Raw genomic sequence first — 21620 nt, forward strand, 5'->3', positions numbered from 1 at the left:
TTCCACCTGCAGCGCCCCTCAGTTTCCTTTGGGTTCTGCCACGTATGTGCAATGCTGCATTGAAGACCAGCCACAGTAGCCTGAAGTGATTATACTTACTCCTTCAGGACATCAACAAACTCCTCTACAGCTGTTGTTCGGTCAGCAACTTTTCACAGGTTCATGCGAAAATAGTTAATTTCAATGGTCACTGAGTGCAACTTGGAACCCTTGTAAAGCCACCAAGATTTCCACAGTGGCAGGCATTGGTTACTGATCATCCAGTGGCTGCTCCTGTGGGGGCTCAGGCACTGAGGTCCCATGTCAGGTTATAGTGCACTGTTCACTTTTATTTGACTGCACAGCCCTTACACCCTTTTCCTTCGCATTATGATAGCAATGTGACTGGTTATATCTGCTGATCCATGGTGGGCCCTAGGTAATCAGATTGAATGCCTTTTATTCCTGGGCATTCACTAAAAGGCAGTCCCAGCAGTGCAGGGCCCCCTCCTTCAGAATCTGTCTTTTTCACACATTGGGCACACAGTCACACTCCAGCACTGGCAGCACTGTGACAGCAGTGCAAGGCCCCTATCCCAACAGTCCACCATCTCTTGGGCCCATAGCCCCAGCCTGGTATCTGTATCAGAGACAGCTCACAATGGGTGACAGAGGATCAGCCACTACCCATGTCCTCCATGTAGATCACCTGGGAAGTTTCAGCTTCCAGTGCTGCGCCCACAGCAGGCCAAAGGCACCTCCAGGGACTCCAATGAACGCTGCTACAGGGTACTCACCAGCCCCTCACTGGCATAGCAACAGTCTGAGTTCCCAGTTCCCACCAGATTCAGCCAGCACACATTGCTGCCATGGCTGGGCCTTCAGTCAGTTACCTTCTCACCTCAGGGGCATGCCTCCTTTCAGAGCATGGCAAAAGCTCTATATGAGGTTGCCGCCTGGCTACTCTCCTGTGGTCTGGACCAGGAGTCTTCATTCTCCACTGCCCCAAAAGTACTTAGGGGTACTCGTCTTCCTTCCCCTAGGGGCCAGGTGTGTGCAATAACATCAAGGCAGGAAGGTTGGCCTCCACCACCCAAGTACTCACATTTACCCCAGAGCCCAGGCTGCTGTCCTTAGCTGGCATCATTTGACCCCCAACTCCAGCTGTTTCAGCATTAGGGGTCACACCTGCAGACAACAATCCCTGTCACCAGCTACAGTAGCCACAATCAGGCACTCTAGAGCCATCTCCACCCGTGGCCTCCCCTCCAGTTTTGATTAGCCATACCACTCTGACTCATCTTAGGCTGAGTCACAGTAACCCTGTGAGCTCCTCACCGGGCTCTTCCAGTGGCAGTGCCCCAGTCCCAGGCATGGCACACTTTCCGGGGAGGTGGGGTAGACAGCTCATCCCAGCTCTCAGGATCAGTCATCTGCAGGAGGGCCCCCGATCTGCCACAAAAGCACCATACTCAGTGCACCACTCAGGCCTGCAACATACCCTGCGTGGTCTCCGGCAGACACCCAGGTGCCTATCCTCACACAGAGTCCCTCTGCTGTACCGGCCGACACCTGGTCAGATGCTGTAGGTGTAGTTACTGCTAGGCTCCAGGGACTCAGCGGTGCCACTACAAGGAACGTAGGTTAAAATAGCACTGGATGTCACAGCATTCTGGTATCCACACTGATCCACTGATACCAACTGGGAGACACTTCAATGTGGCCATGTTGCCTGGCCACATCCCCATCCGGACAGACACCTTTATATTGTGAACTGTCTGATACTTACAATGGCAACAGGTATTGCATTTTGAATGCTTACAAAACAATGGAAGATTGTTTTACAGGGTGAACTCTGCGGCAAATACAATAGGTAGACGTTTTACATTGTGTTCTCCAGGACAAACCCCATAGGAAGGGGTTTTAAATTTTTTAGTTTCAGACACATACTATAGCGAGGGGGTTTGGATTTTGAAAACTCTGACAAATGGGATAAGAAGTGGTTTAATACATATATCCCCTTTCTTGGTCTGGCACTGGAAAATGCTTGATATTTCCAGAGGGAGATTTGGTTCATGTCAATGTATATTTTGAGTCTCCCTCAAGCATTGGATGTTCTCTAAGAAGAGACCAGATGAACATGTTCATGTTAAAGTCAAAAGGCTTGCTTTACTGATCATGGACCCTTGTTTTACTGTACTGTATTTGATATTCACCTTGCTCAATCTGCAAGGCCTCTAAAGGAGGGGCTTCAATTTGTAATTCTGTCACAAATCTTGTTAATATTTCTTAATTTGGAAAGGGTAATTCATTGTGTTCACACTAAGCATTTTTCCCTTATTCAGGGAAAAGGTGTTGGATGGATATTGATTTATTGAGTTTTAAGATCTCATATTGCTCAGTTGTGAGTGAGAGCCCATACGCCTTTGACCGTTTTGACTCAATACCTGGAAAGTCAGGCATTACATGGTAAACTCTTTGGCATGTGCCCTGACAACAAGGTTTACATTGTGATCTATATGACAATTGCCAGAGGACAGTGTTGTACATTGAGAATTCTGTGATAAATACAATAGGAAGAACGTCCTTTGTAAACTCCTTGATGAATACCCCAGGGAGGGGTTATAATTTTTGGATCATAGGAATTCTTCTGATCTCATTTGCCACCTTCAGATTGTGCTAAATGTAAATGTAGTTAATGTACTTTATCGCACTTCTGTTACATACCATATTTGACCTCCTCCATGGATTACCAGTGAATAAATCAAGCTTAAGACACACTGCATGGTGCAAAAGTAACTTGTGGCCACACGTAATGTGTATCTTAGTTGTGGGCTTCAGCCCTACCTACCACCATTTCTCATGCATTCTTGTTTGTTCCCATGCTCCACAGTTCCACAGCAGATAAACACTTTCTTGGTTCTCATTCCTATTCCCAGTACATTAGAGGTGAATGAGGGAGTTGGGGATTAGTGGTGTGCTTATAATGTAGGCTGTGTTCAATTAAAGCTAGGCAAGACACATTGGCATTGCCACTGCATGCTTGCTTTTTCTCTTCCTCGTACCTCAAAACTTGAATTTCAAGTGTACCTCACCATCTCTTGCCCCATTCCTTCATTTTTTCCTCATAATATAATTTCTGCCAACAATTAAAAATGTTTCTACTATTTTACCACAGCCCACACCCAAACCGCTGGACTAATTCTCCAGACCAATTATTTCTATGGTTTATTCCTATCCTCTACTCAATTGTACTGCCCTACTAGCTTTCCATGTAGGATCACTGTAAATAAAGAAATAATGATGAATATCGTTTAACCTATTTCAAACTTGAAACATTGGTCCAATTTGTATTTTTAATGAAAATCTTTTACTCATACCTGTTGGAAGGTGGATTATTCCGTTTATAATGGAGGGACCCTCCAATTTAACACAGCATCTTATTAAGTCACCAAGTTCAATGAGAAAATCTGCTTAACTACTAGAAGTTACTGCACAAGCTGCAGGCAGTTCTTCAGAGGCACGTATGTAGAGCTCTAACAGTACCAAACAACATTACTATTGAGAAAACATAGCTATGAAACTCTCAATCCAATTTTGAAAAAGCTATTTCTAATTAATACAAAAATGGTAAAACCATATTAGGGTTGAAGGAGGTATGACTTTTGAAGTACTAAAATGCCAAAGGTACAAGTGAGGGTGGAAATGCCACTGCTAATCAATACACATTACAATGAAAACAGAGGCAATCTTGCACCACAATAAAAACAAGCAAACGTTGCTAGCAAACTGTCTGCCTCAGACAAGCTTCGGGTCGGGAGCAGTCTCTGTAATATTCCATTCTGGCACAATCCAATGCTTTTTGTTTATTTCTTGTGCTCTTCTGTGAGACTCCATTCACAGCTCCATGGCTTCTTGAGACAGCAAAGAATTCTAATTTCTTGAAGATACTGGAAAGGTCCCTTCTAGTCCTTCCTCACGCTCCTTGGTACTTAAGGCAGTCTTCTAAGGCCCAGGTCTTTCTCCACCTAGGCCTCACATGGAGTTCAGCGCGTTAAATTATTAACTGGCCACCTGCTTCTTCCACATAGGTTCGGGCCCTTTTCCCTGATGCAGCGAAGATGAGGCCTGTGTAGAACTATAATAATGTAGGCTGTCTTCTGATAAAATATTGAATTCTAAATATCTTACACATATACTGTCCATCTGGAGCTAAAAATATAAAATCTACATCCATTGGAGTGATTTTGTTGTAAACAATATTTATGTTATTTATATTGAATGACATTTTTGTAATCAATAATCTGACATAAAACCAATGAGGCCAGCCAGCTAAACTTTAAATAGGACATTCAGCCACAAGGTGCAAACGGAGACAAAGATTACTTTCAGAGTTCTTTCTCCTGCAGGTTATCCAGGACTCATTCAATTAAAACATTCCTGGACCTCTAAGAAACTAGTCGAAGGAGTTGGTGGTGAGGTTCATGTTTATCCAGAGCACTAACCACTGAATGGAATTTTCCCTCAGTCCAATCTTGGTAGAATTAGGATGATAACATAAATCACTTTTTCAACACTTCTGGTTTCACCACAATACAACCATTGTCAGACCTCTAATCAAAATGGTAGAAGTCAATCTTCCTGCTCATGAGCTAGACCCCCTCCAAGATCCACAGCTGTGGAAAGGAAGAACCCTCTCCTCCTTCTGATTTGTGGACAACTTTCCTTTCTCCTGTAAGCAGAGATGAATTACTTGAGTCTCATTTTGACATCTTCAAGTGCACAGCGGAGCTGTTACAGTGGTTCTTTGTGATGACATCTGTTCTAAACCCATTCTCAATGGTTCATCCCAGCTAAGTGGTTGGCGTTTTCCTTACAATAGCCTTCCTGAAGTAGGAGTGACTGTATTGCTTTGTCCCCGACCAACACTTCACATATATTTGGAATGCCAAAAGCAAGACAAAGGAACTGTTTTAATTTAATGTATACCTCTTAAAAGTGATTTTCCCATGATAAATAGCAACATCTACTTTCAACACTGAGCTAGGTTTTTATGAAAATTGAAAACAAATCTCAGGAAAGTGTTTACTATTTTTTCAGTTGAAATCATAAAACTAGATAATATTAAGCATTTGGGCCAGTTTCTTAGGAAAATGCAATTTTGACCAAACAAGGACACATTGTGACAACTATACACTGTGGTGTATACTGTTCTTTAATAGTCATTTTCTTCCACTTTTATAGATTAAGCAACCAGTCCTGTGGGACTTTATGGTACACATAGGGCTGACTCTAAAAGCAGGCTTTTTCTGTATGACTGAACTCTTTTCTCTGCCATGTTATTGCTGTGGTTTTAAACTGCAGTCATCAAGGTATGCGGTGGAAGTATGTAGTTAGACCTGACAACCTTGGCCTGGTATTCCCCCAGACCCTTTGCCTTCACTACTCCTGTTTTGTTTTTGCTGAATTTATTTCTAATGGCTCTGGGACTCTGCACACTTTATAACTGCTAACCAGTGCCAAGGTGCTTTTGCTCACTCCTATAATCATGATAAAATTGGCTTACACCAAGTTGCCATATTTAATTCACTTGTACATCCTTAGCAAAGTGGTATACTATATGCACAGGCTGGTAAACTAAATGCTACTAGTAGACCTGACGTATTTATCATGCCCCTTAAAACCTGCATTGGGCCTACTATTGCAGTCTGTGTGTGCAGTGTTAAATTGTAATTTTCATATCTCACCCCTAGGGTAGGCCATATGACACAGTGCAATATATTTAAAAAGTTGTACGTGTATTTACGTTTTGCATGTCCTGGTAGTGAAAAACTCTCAGGTTCATTTTTCAATATTGTAAGGCCTACCCCTCCTGTAGGATAACATTGGGTTACCTTTTTACATTTAATAAGTGATCACTTTTGTTTGGGATAAGATAGGAATATCACTTTTTGTGTCTGAATAAATGCAATTTAAACATTCCTTAATGTAAAATCACGTTTTAAGTCACAATTCTGAAAATGCTACTTTTAGAAAGTTGGCATTTTCTTGTCCTAGCCAATTGGTGCCTGCAGTCTGTTTCCTAGGTCACATGACTAGGTGTACTTGGCCCTTGTGTATTCCCCACAGGCAACATCACAATAGAGGGACTGGGTTTTGGAAGGATGGGCCATCCTGACTTGATGGGGTAGAGGAGGAGCTGTCATCTACCATACTTTCACTTCAAAGGCTCTGTCCCAGCTTGCACACCTCAGCATTTATTCTACACTATTGTGTCACCAGATAAGTTGGGGCCAGGACGGGGGTGGTTCAGGAAATTCCAGCCACCTCTGTGGGGTGAAATTCCAGAAGCTTCTTCCACTTCTAATGGGGCACCAGGTATAAAAATGAGACCCCTAGACTGAATTCTTCAGTACATTTCTGGACCTGTGGATACTACAGAAGGAGGACTGCCCTGCTGTCAAAGGACTACCATGCTGCCTGAGGCCTGCCCTGCTGTCTGCAAAGGAAGATTGGATGTGCACCCTTCACCCCATTCTGAAGTGACTCCAAGGGTCAGCTGATTACCTCCTATTCTGGGCTACAGGCATACAATAAGCTCCTCCAGAGGTCTCTCTGCAATTGGCCAGCTGACCTGCTGCATTTGGACCTGGAGTGAGTTCCTGACCCCAAGTGGTGCCTCCAATTTCTTATACTCTTGGTGGGGCATCAATGGAGCTCCTCCTTGATGAAAAGGAAAAGTCTTGATGTTTTGGGGTCTTCGTGGCTGTCAATGGGCCTGTCCACACTTAAATATTGCTGCGTGCACCGCCTACCAGCATGCAGCTCTGCTGAACCTGACTCTTTGCGCTACAGCGACTGTCACAATGACCGACAATGAAATATTTGCACTTTGCGCTACAGCAATGACCATCTGCTACAACCGGCCTGTTCTTCACGCTCCTACCCCCCCCAAATGGAACTCTTCATGCTGGACTTTAGCAGGTAATTTTTTTATAACCTTGGCCCCGTATGTAACCCATGCTCTAATGTGGTCAACCTGAATATGTGACTTTCACACAGTCTTGACTGACCAGAGAACCACGAGTGGTGCTTTGTGCTTTTAGGTGCTATACTGACCTGAAATTCTTGAATATGCATTCATTGAAAATGCATATTTCCAGTTGTACTGATCTGAAATGTTTTCATTTTGATGTCAAATGATGTATACATTTTACTCAATTATTCAACTATTGAATGGGATTTTTATTGTGTTGAGTTTGCAATTTCTTGCTGCTTGTATGCCGTATAAACGTTTTACATATTGACTCTAAGTTAAGCCTGACTGCTTCTGTGCAAAACTGAGAGGGTTAAGCACAGGTTAATTTCGGGAGTTTTTGTGGTTCACCCAGACAAGGATTGTGGCTGTTGCATGAGTAGGGTTATACTCCCTAAACCAACAAACCAATTTGTTACACATTCATTAAGTAAAATGGAAGTGGTGTAACTACACACTGCACTACATTTAACTACCATGCCACTCATGCATTACCCCACCAACATACCATGCCAATATTGGTAGGTTAAGCAACCAATAGGGTATTATCAATTTTACCTCACATTGTTTGGGGCACCTACCTTGTGGAACTGTATGGTAGTGTCACTGTGCATAGAGTTGTCAAGCTAGCAAAAAGGAGTCAAGATCAGATGGGCCACACTGAAAAATGAAATTTCCCTACACTAATATGTTAGTAACAGGAAAAACATGTTTGATACTTTGATGTTGGGTCAAACAAGTCAAACATAGATTCATGACTTTGGGGTGAGAGTGTTGTTGTCACTTTTGTTTCCTCTCCATGTATAATGAAGTGTAGAATCTACTACATAATCCCAGCCCACTGATATACCTCCATAAAAAGAATATTGTCCAGAGATTTTTCTTTTCGATTTGTGTTTTTGAATCATTAGAGAAGTAATTTAGCATGGGTAGAAATGGCTGATCTGGGGCGAATTTGTGTGGAGGACGTTTTTAAAAATGGTGGGTGTGTTGCAATGATGATGTAATATATCAGGAACCATGAGAACTATATACTCAATTTTGGTATACAAACATAGGTTTTGGTGTAAAAACATAGGTTTTGTGGGTCAAGTAGTCTTCTAGCGGCAAAAAATAACTCAGAGCAACCCTTTCACCATTTTCTAAAAATGGAAGCTATAATAGAGGAAGAAAAGACATTTATCGAAATGAAACAAAAAAATAATGGTTTTGAATCCTTTAATGTATACACCAAACAATGTTTATGATCTGAACATGAATGTTTCTCACTCCTGCTTTAGACACATTTTCGTAGTTCACTTTATTTTATTGTTACAGCAATCACTCGTCATACACTTGCAGAATGTTGAACATTTGAGAAGAGCATATCAACAGGGATGTGTTTTTGTAGCACAGGTTTTACAAGTACATGCACATTTAAGTTCTGTGGGTACAGGCTTTGAAAATGTTTTAGGTTTTAGCACCCTATCAATATCTTCCCAACCAAATGTACACAGATCTTTCTCTAAATATGCATGATCCAAAACATTTACACATCTTCTGATCAAGTAAAACGCTCTTTTCATGTGTCCATGCAGAGAATATGAGATTGGTGGGAGGTCCAATAGCGGGACTGTTCTCTAGGAGTCATTGTACAGAAGATCGTCAAACGTGTGACAGTCAGAACTCATTTTCCACACACGCACACAGTATTTTTCTACGTCTTTAAAGTCACATTCTTCTTCTGTCTCAGCAAATCATTTAAAAAACTTCACATGTTCAGCAGTTAAAGCTCCAGGTTGTGTTCCACTTTTGCTCATTGTGTCATCACCCGTAAGAGTATGCGCCTTGATAAAAACATTGTGCATCTCTGGGTCAAGTTTCTTGTACAGAATATGAAGTAGGATTAAGTGCCTTTTCTTGCCTGTTACATAACATATCTATAACTGACAATCCTTGACTTATGAACATTGCAAAAAATCTAAGTCGCACAATAATAGCTGTGTGATTTGACTGTACAATGACTCAACTGGAACCATTTCAAGCAGCCCACTCAACATGTGGCACACCACGAAGGTCAGCTTCCTCTAAATAGCTGTTAAATTCTTGAGCCATATGGCCTGTACCTTTTGAATATATCTCTGCAGGCATCAACTCCTAATTGACAATTATTCCACTTACAATATTTGAAAATTAATTGTTCACTGAAGCATCAGCAATCTTTTAGTGAGTTAACATCGCTAAGTTCATCTTGTTGGATGCTGATAACCAGAATTTATCAAGTTGCACAGGTATAGGTGTAGAATTTTTGATGCAGGCAAGGTCAATCGTTCCACTTGTAGACATACATCTGATTCTCTCATATTCTTTAACAAACAGTTCACGATAACTGTAAAAAACAATTTGCAGTTCTTGCCAGGTGATTACTTGCAAATTGACTTTCTTTAAGCAAAGATAAGATCAAATCCCTGTATACGAATACTTGCCCTCATCATGCCTATGTAAAAATTCAATTAGAGTTACAAAACATGCAAATTTCATACTACATGAAATTCACAAAATTCTGTATTATAAAATTTCACTTAATTTTTTGGTTGCAGAAATCTGGTTTAGGCAGAAAATACCTCACAGAGAGACAATTTCTGCTCAGTTTCTCCTTAGCCAGGATTTTATTTAACTTTTTTCTACACCTGGTATGACCTCACATGAAGATTTCACACAAGCTACATTTAAACCGAAATTCGAGACATTCACAATGTTTTTGTAATATATGTGAAACTTCACAGCATTTTGACAAAACCTCATTTTAACCAGGTGTTTCTCAATGCCAGGAAAAAAATGTTTTGTCCCTTTTTGATCTAGCATGTCATTTATTCATCTCAGAATCAACATTCTTTGTGTGTCTATAGACTGTACTGTCCTACCAGAGAGATGACACTGCCATTTTGTTAAGTAACTGTTTCACTGTTTACCATTCTCATCAGTGGGTGGATATTCAGACTCAAAGAGATAAGGCTGTCTTAGACTTAGTGTGGTTAATCCAGCATTAACCAAGGCCAGGCATTGTGCCCTTGTACAAAAAATTCTTTGGCCAAGTTACTCTTGATTATTTGCAATTGCGGAATGTCATTTCAGAGGTGATGCCTTGTGTTTAGTCTTGAGCTCCAGCTTTAATGCTGTGATCCTGCATGAAATGGATAAAATAGTATGAACCTCGGACAGTTAGTGCTTTAACGCCTTCTCCAGAATAAAACCTTCTAAATTGATGGGATCATTTAATATTTAAGACATTGTTCATTGGCTTCAGTATTTTACTTGTGGAAGAAATTCTGCAGTCTGTTTGTGTTCAAGGTATATCTGAAGGGATGTGTTTAATAACAGGTTCACTACACATTCCACGTATGTAACAGGGTATGACTTAAAAGGTAGGGGCTACGTTCTAATAAAACTCCTTGCAAACCCACTTTAACATCCAACAAAGGTCAGTATAATCAAGGTGGGGTTGCAGAAAGCCAAACAGTATAGTACCTGCTTTCAACTGGGCAGCTTAAGAAACACCTTTAAGAACAGGATTTTGGAGCACCAATCCAAACTTTGGCTCTTTTTCCTGTGAACAGTGGCCTTGCACTATTTATTTACCAGCTTCCTCAATACCTCTATGTATGTACTGAACTGCATCCTTCTTCTGACCTATTGGCTCAAATTACTATAAAGGTATGATCTTTGCACTTCTTTTAGGACAGGCCTGCAGTGGTTGTGTCCTTTATATCCATACCATTTCTGTGCTGTATATGCATTGACTAGACAACAGTAATAATTGGCACTCCAATCCATATGGCAGAGGAAATCTAACATCTCCTGAGACAAACACAGAATTCTAAGTCATGAAACCATCACAGCTGAAATCATGCCCATAAAGAAAAATACCAGATGGAAAGCCTTCTCATATACTGCACTCAGTAGCCAGAACAACATGCCAGGACAAATTAGGGTCACTCCTTCTCTCATTCTGTTAAGAAAGAAGCTGTAAACATAAGTCTTCAAGTGTACTTCATCAGCCAGTAACATGGAAACTAGCTGCTCATTTTAATATTGGTTGGAAGGGATCCCGGACACCATTCTCCACTCACACCACCTGCTTTGTACATTATCTTGAATCATTATCTATCTAATATGTGCACTGCTAGCATGCCTCAGAACTAAGCTTGTACTGAACAAGTTACAGCACATTCATACAGTGAGAGTTAATCCCTGAAAAGCTTCTGCAAACAATATTTTCATTGCCTAGCCTGTGTCAGAACAGTTAATGTCTGCATTACCCTAAAATGTTTTTGCTATCAGATTGTGCTGAATGGATGGATTCACTTTATGCTATTTTAAATAATGGGTCGGTCCTGCAACATTTTGGTATAGATTTGTAGCAATTATAGAACATCCCATATCACAGTAAACGTTTGGGGGATTTTGAGTGCAGTCAAACTAGTTTCTCCGGGTGGGGTGGGACATCGTGAAGTGCAATTTTATTCTGAGACCAATCACTCAGAAGGGGAGAAAGTGATCCTGGCTAGAGTGTTCAGCATGGTGTTAGCCAGGGGCCTACGTTCAGTGGTAGCAGGCCAAATGAGAAAGGCTGAAGCAGCAAATGGCTCCTCAAGCAGGACTTGAGGAAGCATTGCTACAGGTTATGATTGAAGTGGACTGACAGTCTGTTACCCATTTCTATCATGATCTAAAGGGTAAGGATTAAAAAATGCTGAACAAAAAAATTGATAAAAGGTAAGAAGAATTGGCACTGAGAAATGGTCCATAGAGGATTCAGAGTGAAAATAAGGGAGTGGATTGTGGAGGTATAGATGGGGTAGGGGCTTTGAAAAGGGGCCATCCCCTAATGAGGCTTATATAAAGAGGGAAACGAGGAGCACATTGTATTGGGGAAAAAAGGACTAGGTACAGAGAAATAGGTTTTTGACATTGGTTGAAACCTTTTATCTCTAGGAAGATGTTGAAGTGTGTGTGGTAATGAGCTCATACAATTCCTCAGAGTGTGCTTAAACATCAAGTGCTGATCTGTTCAACTACCCAACCTGAAGGTCCCTGATACATAAACAAATCTGACTTATTATAGCAGTTCAGTTAAGGTATTGAAATACTTTTTACAGAAATATCCTCCGATGCACACCTTAAACATTTTACATTATCGAGGGGAGAGATGTACAATGAAAGGTACGGGCATGAGGTTTTGATCTAGGAAAATTATTGACCCATTTTCTCTTTACATTTCCTATGCAGGTGTTAGATATTTTTTATATAGCTGCTACACAGTACATGGTTCTAAATCCTTCTTCAGAGGCTATCTACTGGTGCTGTGAAATGGCAGCATATAGAATTCTTACTGTAGAGGAAGTTGACAGAACATAAATGGAGCTATGCAGTGATGAAAATAGCTGGAAAATGTCATCCAATGTGAACTGGTGCAGAAAGCACTGTAAACAGCCCCTCAAATGTGACTCTATGACTAATGTAGCTGCACAACCAGCTCACCTTACTCTTGCCTGTTCCAGCATTTCCCACCACAAAGACCGAGTGACGCACTGCCAATAGCTCCTGAAGCTGAACAACCTAGAAAATGAATGGGAGAAAAGATTAAGCGATAAAATAAAAGATTAACTTTCTACATAGTTTTTTTTTAGTTAATAACTAAAACAATGTGTAATGGTTGACATGATTCAACCATTCCACTCAGTGCCTTGAGGTAACTATTTATGCCTTTTATTTTTCTGATCCTCCCTACACCCACCCCAACAACACTGAGGTTTAGTTGTATTATCACTTTCCATTACCATTCATACACCATACATACTTCATACTAATTATGTGTTCTTGCTTTTTCAGTAGAGTACATAACATCGGACATTAGCAGTACTATCAAGTAGTTTATTTTAACTGCTCACACATTTTCCTTTATTCCATGGCCAACTTTGGATCCTTCTTTTCTCATCATTGTGTTCAGTTTTTTAGAGTGTCATTTTCTAGAAGGAGGTCGTATGTGGGCAATAGTAGCTTCCTTTTCTACATTTCCACCACTTAATAGCAAGGGAAGGCACAAAAAAACAAACAAATGTGTTGCACTATAATGTACACTTTTGTATAAAAAAAAGGAAAAAAACAATCCTTCAACAAGAAAACTATTTTGGAAATAAAAACAAATTATGCCAAAGTTGTACCAGAGGAGAACATCTAAGGAATACTCTCTGCAATGATAGTCAAGCTACCCAACCCTATACTTATAAAACAAAGTATCCAGTGACCAACCCACTTCACAGTGAAAACCTATTTTTCTTAAGAAAATAAGAATTTATAAAAACCAAACACCACATTCTAGTAACTCTTCTACTCAGCACTCAACCACCAGCACTCGATTACAGTCAGCCAAAAGTGGACCACCAAAGCCATGTGGAGGACACCGCTGTCATACCGGTGGCGTCCCCCTGAGCGTACTACAATGTTCCCGCCAGACTGTCCGGCGGCAACAGTGCTAAGATATTATCCTTGACTCCTTAAAGGGAGCTGAGGCCAAAAGCCTAACACTCCAGCACCCTCAAAATGCAGTGCACATTCCGACCGTGCTGTGCAGGGAAGCACCTGCACTGCCCATGCAATGGGCACGGACAGCATCCCCACTGTGGCCCCCTGCACTGGCTTTCCACCAGCCTTTTTTCATGGCAGGGTCCCCACAATGAAAAGGCTGGTGGAAAGCGGGTTTGAAATCAGCCAGTCAGCGCTAAGTTCAGTGCCACCCTGGATGGTTACAACTCCGACCACTGTCACCCTATCAGAAACAATATTCCTTGTGGGCACAGCAGTTTTCTGGGCGGTCCGCCTGCCAGGGTTGTAATGTGGCTGTCGGACCCCCGCAACTGTGGTGGTCCGACCGCCACATTACAACCCTGACATTACAATTAGAATACCAATTGAATCTACCAGTAGAACAATAACACATGGAGTACCCCAGGATTCAACTCTGCCACAACTACTTTTATATTGCGTGTTATAGTGTGTAAATATACAAATATATAGTTCATTGAAAAAATATAGGTTAAAGTGATGGTAGAGTTGGACATTGTAAAAATAGAAAACCTTATTTTTTAATACAAAAATTATTTAAATTCCCCAGTTACAGTTTACTGAAGTAACTATATATTACACTCTCACCTTGCACTATATATATGATCTCACACATATATATATCACTCATGACATATTAAATTACATAATTGATGACATCTCTAATAATAACACCATAGTAATATACAACATAGAGTTCCTGAGTGTACATGTGAAAATCCATTGCATGGAAATAGCGTAATTCCTGGTGGCAGCACGATTGTGCATGTTGATAATTATTTGGTACACCATTTACAAATCACTAAAGTTTGGGGTGCAAGCATTAATCCCTGTTAAACAAGGCAGAGGCTGAGTGTACCTAATGTGGGTTGCAGAGATATGTTTGAAAGTAGGTTGAGGCTTAAAGCCAAATGCTAAACCAGAAAATCTGAGAAAGGCCAAACCTTCGGTTCACAATAGATTATACACTAAAGGATATTTGGGTATGTGCCCATATTAAATAGTTGCAAAACACTGATATAGACAAATTCTATTTAGCTAAGATGTTTATAGTGTGTAGATGCTTATTTCTAGACCTTCGTTAAAGAGGTTGCGGGTTGGGCGATTGTTGGATAATATGAAATGTACAGGTGTCCCAATTAGAGGTCTCTCAATGGTTTTGTAAGTGTTGCTTCAAGGTTGTATGCCACTGTTGTATGCCACTGTGTAGCTTACTAAACTATGGAATGCAGCCAATAAGGCTTCGAAGAAAGTGTCTTTACAATGGCAAATGTATACCTATAAACCTATTGACTTAAAATTGCAGGTCATGAGAAGTATTCAAGTAGGTAATCACATTAAGGTTAATAGAAAGTTGTCCACACATGTAGCGTGTTCAATTACTTGAAAGCCACAAATACTATAGGATGGTGTCACAATTCCATGATGTCGTCAGTGATGTCATTAAAGATGTAATTTGAAAGGACATAAAATTGTGTCATTTACCATGTCTAGACTGATGTAATATGTGAAGTCAGAAGCAGAGCAGGGTGTGGGTGCAAGTTATAGTTAGCTCAGTAAACTATAATGGGTGAACAAACTTTATTTGTTTTAAAAACTTAAGTTTTCATAAATTTACAGGGCCTAACTATAATGCCACTTTAACTTTAGTTTTTAAATCATATTCACCCAAATACCTCACGTAGCATAGCTTTTAACATTGCATGGTAGGGATTTTGACACAGGACCTGCAACCAAACCCAGTGGATGGCCAACCTCCCATTGCTAGCCACCCCCCACAATCATGCAACTGCCCCCTTATGCCCACCCCACATTTTCAATTTGTTTTTACATTTTTTTTGCTCTACTCCTGTGGTACTGTAGAATAAGTGGGATTCTGAGGTACCGCAGGACAGTGAAAGCTTCATCTTTTAATGCTTGCCCAGTACTGCAGTGCTCCTGTGAGACCACCCAGGGGGCTGGTTAAGTCCTATGGTTTTCCTGTGGTTTCTTACCAGATGCCATGCTAGGCCTCAAGCCACTAAGTCAGGACCACAACACATTTTTTTTTGTTTTTAATTTTGGCCCTTGGTGCAGGCTCTTTTGGACCTCCACGCAAGGGCTGGGGGCGAGGGTCAGGGAAAGCCTACTCCACCTGCGTATATCTTACATGTTTTATTTAAACTCAGAGCACAAGGACCAAGACTCTGACTCCTAAAAAGGGGGGGCACAACATTTCTGTTGATGTTGAGGCCAGCTTATCAGACTGCTCAGTATGCAGTATTGAGAGGCTGAGAGGAAAAAAAAACTCTGAACCAATCAGATCACTATTCTTTTTTTAATTTGCGATACTCCCCCAGTACCAGCTATCCAGATATCACTATATCTTGAGGTTTAATTCCTCAAAAACAGCTAATCATATTTACACCAAATCCAAAAAGAGTGATTTCTGAGTAAAGAATTCGCTTCCTGCCAAATTTGATGTAATTGTGTTCAGGCCTTTTTTTCTATATTACTTCCCAAAATTCCTATGGGAACTTGCATGGTGGAAATGCATTTTAGGACCTCCCTTTTTATCTCGGCTTGATGGATCACACCAAAACATTTCTAAGAAAGAGATGAGGTAGATGAACTTTTTGGGGGAAGTTTCATTAAGGTTTGTCGATTGGCAAAATAAAAATGGTCTTCCTATGGAAACTCTGATGTAACTATAACTACACAGTGGGAACAGCCACTTTGTAATATAGTGCACAATATTTTTAGGGGTGAGCGGAACTCGAGTTACATGAAAACTCTGTGAGATTCCACAGAATTCCACCAACGGACGCAAGCAGGCACGTTGCCCTGATCATACTGTGTTTTAGCACAGGAGTTTGTTCAGTGCTGAAAAATCAGTGTGAACGGCAACACATGGTGCGCACCAGAAGATGCTGCTTGCTGAGTTGAATTTGCTGCTGCTTGAGTAGATTCTTAATGAGCAGCAGATTTCTCACTGCAAACGATCGTGACCATTTGTGTTGGAGAAATCTCACTAGGTGCTTTCCTAGCTACTGAAAATCTCGCTGGGGGTGGGGGGAATTCTTGCTCATGCTGGCCAACATACCTTTGGTGAGCTGCATGTGAGAAAAAACTCTGCCACACGGCAGTTGGTGGAGCTTGGATAGAACTCTGTGCTACAAGTATAACCTGTAGTGGCCAAAATTCTGCCAACTCTGCCAGCAAAGCAGAATTTATTTCCAAATCTTAAATATTTTCCTTGTTCTTTTTTGTTTTTTTATGAACACAACACTTGGACTTTTCTAGCTCCAGTTTCATGAACTTATCTACTGTGAGAGCGTCTAAGTGTTTCTGCATATTAAGGAAGCACACATGCAGAGTGCAATATGCTATTTGGGCATAGGTCATGAGTCAATAAGGGCAATGTCTGGAGTGGGTCATGATTCTCTACCCCAACCTCAACAATTGCAATAGAGGACAGATGGTTTATGTGATGGCATGTTTCTTGGGTATTTGTTTAAAAGGAAACATTTAACCAAAACCAGGACTTAAGAGGGACTACAGTTGTGCGGTAATGTAAACATCACATTGACGAGGTATTTTCTATTAGAATTGCTTGTCAAGCAATTGTAACATGGGATCTGTGAGGCAGTAAAAATTAGTTTCTTATGCGAATTTCCTTCTACTGTGCTACTGAAATGGAATTTGATCTTTGCACACTTAATAAATGTGTGATTGTGTGTTTATTGGTCTAGTTGCTCTAAATACCATAAATGATTGTGCCCCATTTACTTTCACTGCGATAAAATGCATATATGTTCATAGTGGCTTATTTAATTGAAAACTAGCTTTGAGTTGCTGATGTGTTCAGAAAACGGTTTTTTTCACCACCACCTGGAAAACTAAGCCAGCACAGATTTTCGGAATAGCTTCTCAAAATGGGTAGCGAGCAAGCTTCCACTCCCTAAATAACAACTAGGTAGTCAATTTGCATAAGTGAGAATTTGAAAAACCATACAATTCAGTTGGTCTCCTGCCTGGTGACAGTGGGGTTTAGCATCTGCCGGCAAAAGTTATTTACACTCATTATACCAACCATCACTCACTGCACGCAGCTACCCAAATATAGCTATAGTCCCTTCATTCAAGCGTAATGCGTTGTGCATCAAAGGTGCTGGAAGATGCATGTTGGCTCAAGAGAAAACACTTAAACAGGGAAGCAGAGTGTACACTTTGTCATCAACACAGCTGCAAGAAAAACAGAGACGGGCCACGTGCCAGATCTGCAAGGCAGTTGTACTGTCGCAAACACTCCAATTTGGAGTTTACAACTGCAACAATGTTTTTTCTAATATTCCAATACTATTGCAGGAGGAAGTGATCGTTCACCGACTCCTAAAATGGGTTGCAACTCCATACAAATTTGACATGTGGAAGGAGTGTTATGAAGGCGTCCTTTCAAAATACCGAACTGCTATGGGGTGCATCAATTTTTTAAAACAATATCAGGTCGGAAACACTGAAAAGTTACTGACTCCCTGTTGACTGTGAACCCATCTGCAAAATGGAAGGGGCTCCATTTGGAAAATGCGACCAGAATTAGAAAATCGGGCTCTAGAATTGCATTTATTTCTCACTAGTTAGATCATCTAGGATTCCCCAATACCGCGTTTGGCAACAAAAAAAAAACACGAATCTGGGACTTTTGTGAAAATCCGGCGATTTTCACAAAATTACCTGCAAAATCGTTAAACTGCGTTATACCCCCGTTTTATTGACCCTGTGCTGTCGTGCAGGATGGGCAGGAGAGGGGTGTTTTCCTTCTCTTTCCTGCTGTGCTACAATCTTCCTGGAGGCAGAACCAGTCCCTAAGAAGCAGAAACGAAATCAAACTTGCATTTACCCCTTCTCTATCACCTTTCTGCAGCAGCACGCCCAAACAGCCCCCTCCAGTTTTCTCTTTCCTGCCGCCTCCTGTCACCTTTTCCTAGACACCCTACCCCCCTCTTCCCTCTGAATCAACCTCATGCTCTGACCACCAAGAAATACATGCCTCGGCAGGAGAATATTAAGTAGACCCCTAAGTAAAATTTGGAAAACCAGTCTGCGATATTCTGGGGGTTCTGACTAGTTATCTTGATGTGCAGCCTTATCTTTGCTACCCACTGCAGCTACTACGTGCCTAAAAACAATAAAAAAAAACAAAGAAGCGCTTACATTTTCACTTCGAACTGTGTTGTTTTTAACTAAACGGCAATTAAAAATATGTTTAAATTCAGTCCCTTAAAGATGTGAAGAATATGTACTTGACGTAATGTGGATTGTAGAGATGGGTGCCAAGCAAAATGCACGTCACGCTAACACATGGAATCAAAGTAGTAAGTTATCATGAGTTACTGTCAAGACCACCTTAAGGAGAAACATTTTAGAGAGGACTGAATCATCGTTTTTTCATTTCCACATTCTCACACGAACCTCTTCTTATGTAGTATGTGATAGTTGTCATATGAAAATGAGTACTCTCTGCGCCGCGGTGCCTTTGAAACACAATATACAGAGTACATTCAGGGCACTTTAAGACTACTGCAATATAATTTAACCTTCAGGCCTACTGAGTCTGCAGTTATTTTGATTGAAACTCTTAAGGGGGTGTAATTAAATGCAACAGCTTTTACTTTGAGGATAAAGCTCTCTTCGGGCTGCAAGTGAAGCTCCAGGGTGGACTGCCGGACCATCTGTTCAAAATGCACGTCTCGCTTCCTGGGTACGTCCAAGGCCGGAAAGAGGTCACTGATCAGCCCCATGAAAACAGGGATGTCGTCTGTCACTATTTTAGGCAAGTTGAAGTCTCTTAAAGCGCGCATCAGAACCTGAAAACACAGAATGGTACAATGCATTGACGTTCTGGTGCAAGACTACGATACACATGTGAATATTAAACCCTTCAGTTGCACTGGTTTGAATTAACGGTTTTATTTAAAACGTTTATTCAAGCACCAGGGCTAAAGCTTTGAAAGTACTTAATAAACACGTTACAAAAAAACGTTCTCATGAAAAAGCGGGAGAGATTGTAGTGGCGTTTCTAGCGTTGGATTTTAAAGGGGGAACACACATTGGCTCACAAATAAAACTAGTGAGACCATCTACAAAGGAGATATGTACACACACATGTAAGTGTGTGTGTGTGTAGATAGATAGATAGATAGATAGATAGATAGATAGATAGATAGATAGATAGATAATGATCGCGAGTGTTTAAAGATTTAAAATGTTTACATTTGACATTGTATGCACATATGTAAATGTAGATTTAGGTAAAGATATATAGATACAAAGTCAGATGTAAACATTTAAACACTTTTTTTGCAATGAAAGGTAGTTGGTGAAATTAATGTGAACGGAAAGGTGCGGTGTTTGTTGTTTCTGTCGTTTCCTGTCACATCCAGTGGCTGTGGCGTGAGTACATGGTGAGGGCAAGACATACAGTCCTGGGGTTCGGATCCCATCTAACCTCCCTCTAGAGATGCAAGTGGTTTGGTTCAACTAACACCTATTCAGTATTCTCTACTTGAAAGCTCATATTAAAAATATCTTCATGTCGAACAAGAGGTTCCATTCTGGCATTCCACATGGAGGATTTCTCTGTGCACATGTGACAGTTCTTCACTGCAATGCACAGGATTTCAGAAAGCCTGTAACAGGTCATTCTTCTAGATTGTTAAGCAAACACATGTCATGATAAGAAGTGTTTAATGCCATGCAAAGGAAAACACACTATCTGGGGTGTCATGAAGAGACCCATCATCAAAGGGGTCAGCAGGCTTTCCTGAAGACAGAAGGAGGGTTGCTGGCAAAGTGGTAGGTCTCTTTTGACGCCCTATCTGGCTCTGTATCAAAGAAAACTGCACTGACAAAGTTGCTGTCTAACAAGGCTTGGGTGGTACAGTAAGGAAATAAATGTACAGTGGGTTTAGTCTATGTCCATTGTGCCCCACCTTGCCCTCCCTCAAAGTACTCATGCAAAAGACGGACCAGGGTTTAAGACCATCTTCTTTGTGTTCTATATTTTCTGCCCACTTCTAGTGGAGACTTGCCATGACACATGCTCACAATGCACATATGTCTCTAGCCTACAAGGAATTAAGCAAAGGCATCCCACCAGCATATAAATTGTGCCGTACCTCAGTCTGAAGTCTAGCTAGAGACTGCTTTAGGTGTGTATGCCCCAATGTCAACAGAATATAGCAGAGCAAAGGTGCTTTGTGTGAGCCCTCTTCAGCCATTGTGATATTTGACTTGAGCTCCATTTTGACAATAGTTACGTAGGCTGTTTTGTCAGCCCATGGAATTTTGCAGATGTTCATTTGATAATTTAATATGTTGACAGGTACAAACCCTGGTTTTTCCTTTCACACACATGCACATCCATCTTAATTAAAGTTCTGTTTATTATTTAAAATGTAGGACAATGGGGCGATGGTAGCAGGAAAAACAAGACATGAAACAGTGCTAACAACTAAGGCACTGCAGAAAGTAAATATAGAACTAAAAAATGCACACTGCAGACATATTCTCAGTCCCCCTATGGTGTCTTAGTATCTCAGACAACACTGTCTTGCTACCATGAATGTTTCCACTGCCCAGGAAGTTACACTTGTAGCAGCACAGGAGAAGTTGCTCTGCCACCTCATTTGGCTCACTTTGTGGGCCCGCCCAGTTCCTTCCCCTGACAACTGTTTTGGTTAAAGGGGAGGTGAAAGTATATAAGGGATACCTTTCCATCACCATACATTATGAGGATATTGTAAGTAAATGAGGAGTTCCATAAGCATACAGAGGAACAAGGTCGAAAGTTGAGTTCCTTTATGAGGCTATAAATCTCCGTGGTGACTTACAATATCCTTATCATGTACGCACAGGGAGGGGGGACTTTATCTCATATAATACATGATCACACTAGCACCTTTCACACACACAACTTAAAACCTTTATGGGTAGCTCTTTTAGGTGAAAGAGAAAGCATGTT

The 21620-nt window shown here is 41.0% G+C and overlaps 1 protein-coding gene across 1 annotated transcript in view; it reads right to left on the reverse strand.

The window, feature by feature from the left end:
* Positions 1-21620, reverse strand: part of DNAH11 (dynein axonemal heavy chain 11) — a 2866633-nt gene that overhangs the window by 1571113 nt on the left and 1273900 nt on the right. Inside the window, exons 38-39 of the mRNA XM_069211469.1 lie at positions 19270-19464; positions 12536-12613 (exon numbers count right to left, since the gene is read on the reverse strand). Coding sequence (XP_069067570.1) covers positions 12536-12613; positions 19270-19464 — 273 coding nt within the window. The remainder of the gene's footprint in view (positions 1-12535; positions 12614-19269; positions 19465-21620) is intronic.

Source organism: Pleurodeles waltl, chromosome 10 (assembly GCF_031143425.1).
Source record: "Pleurodeles waltl isolate 20211129_DDA chromosome 10, aPleWal1.hap1.20221129, whole genome shotgun sequence".
Taxonomy (NCBI): domain Eukaryota; kingdom Metazoa; phylum Chordata; class Amphibia; order Caudata; family Salamandridae; genus Pleurodeles; species Pleurodeles waltl.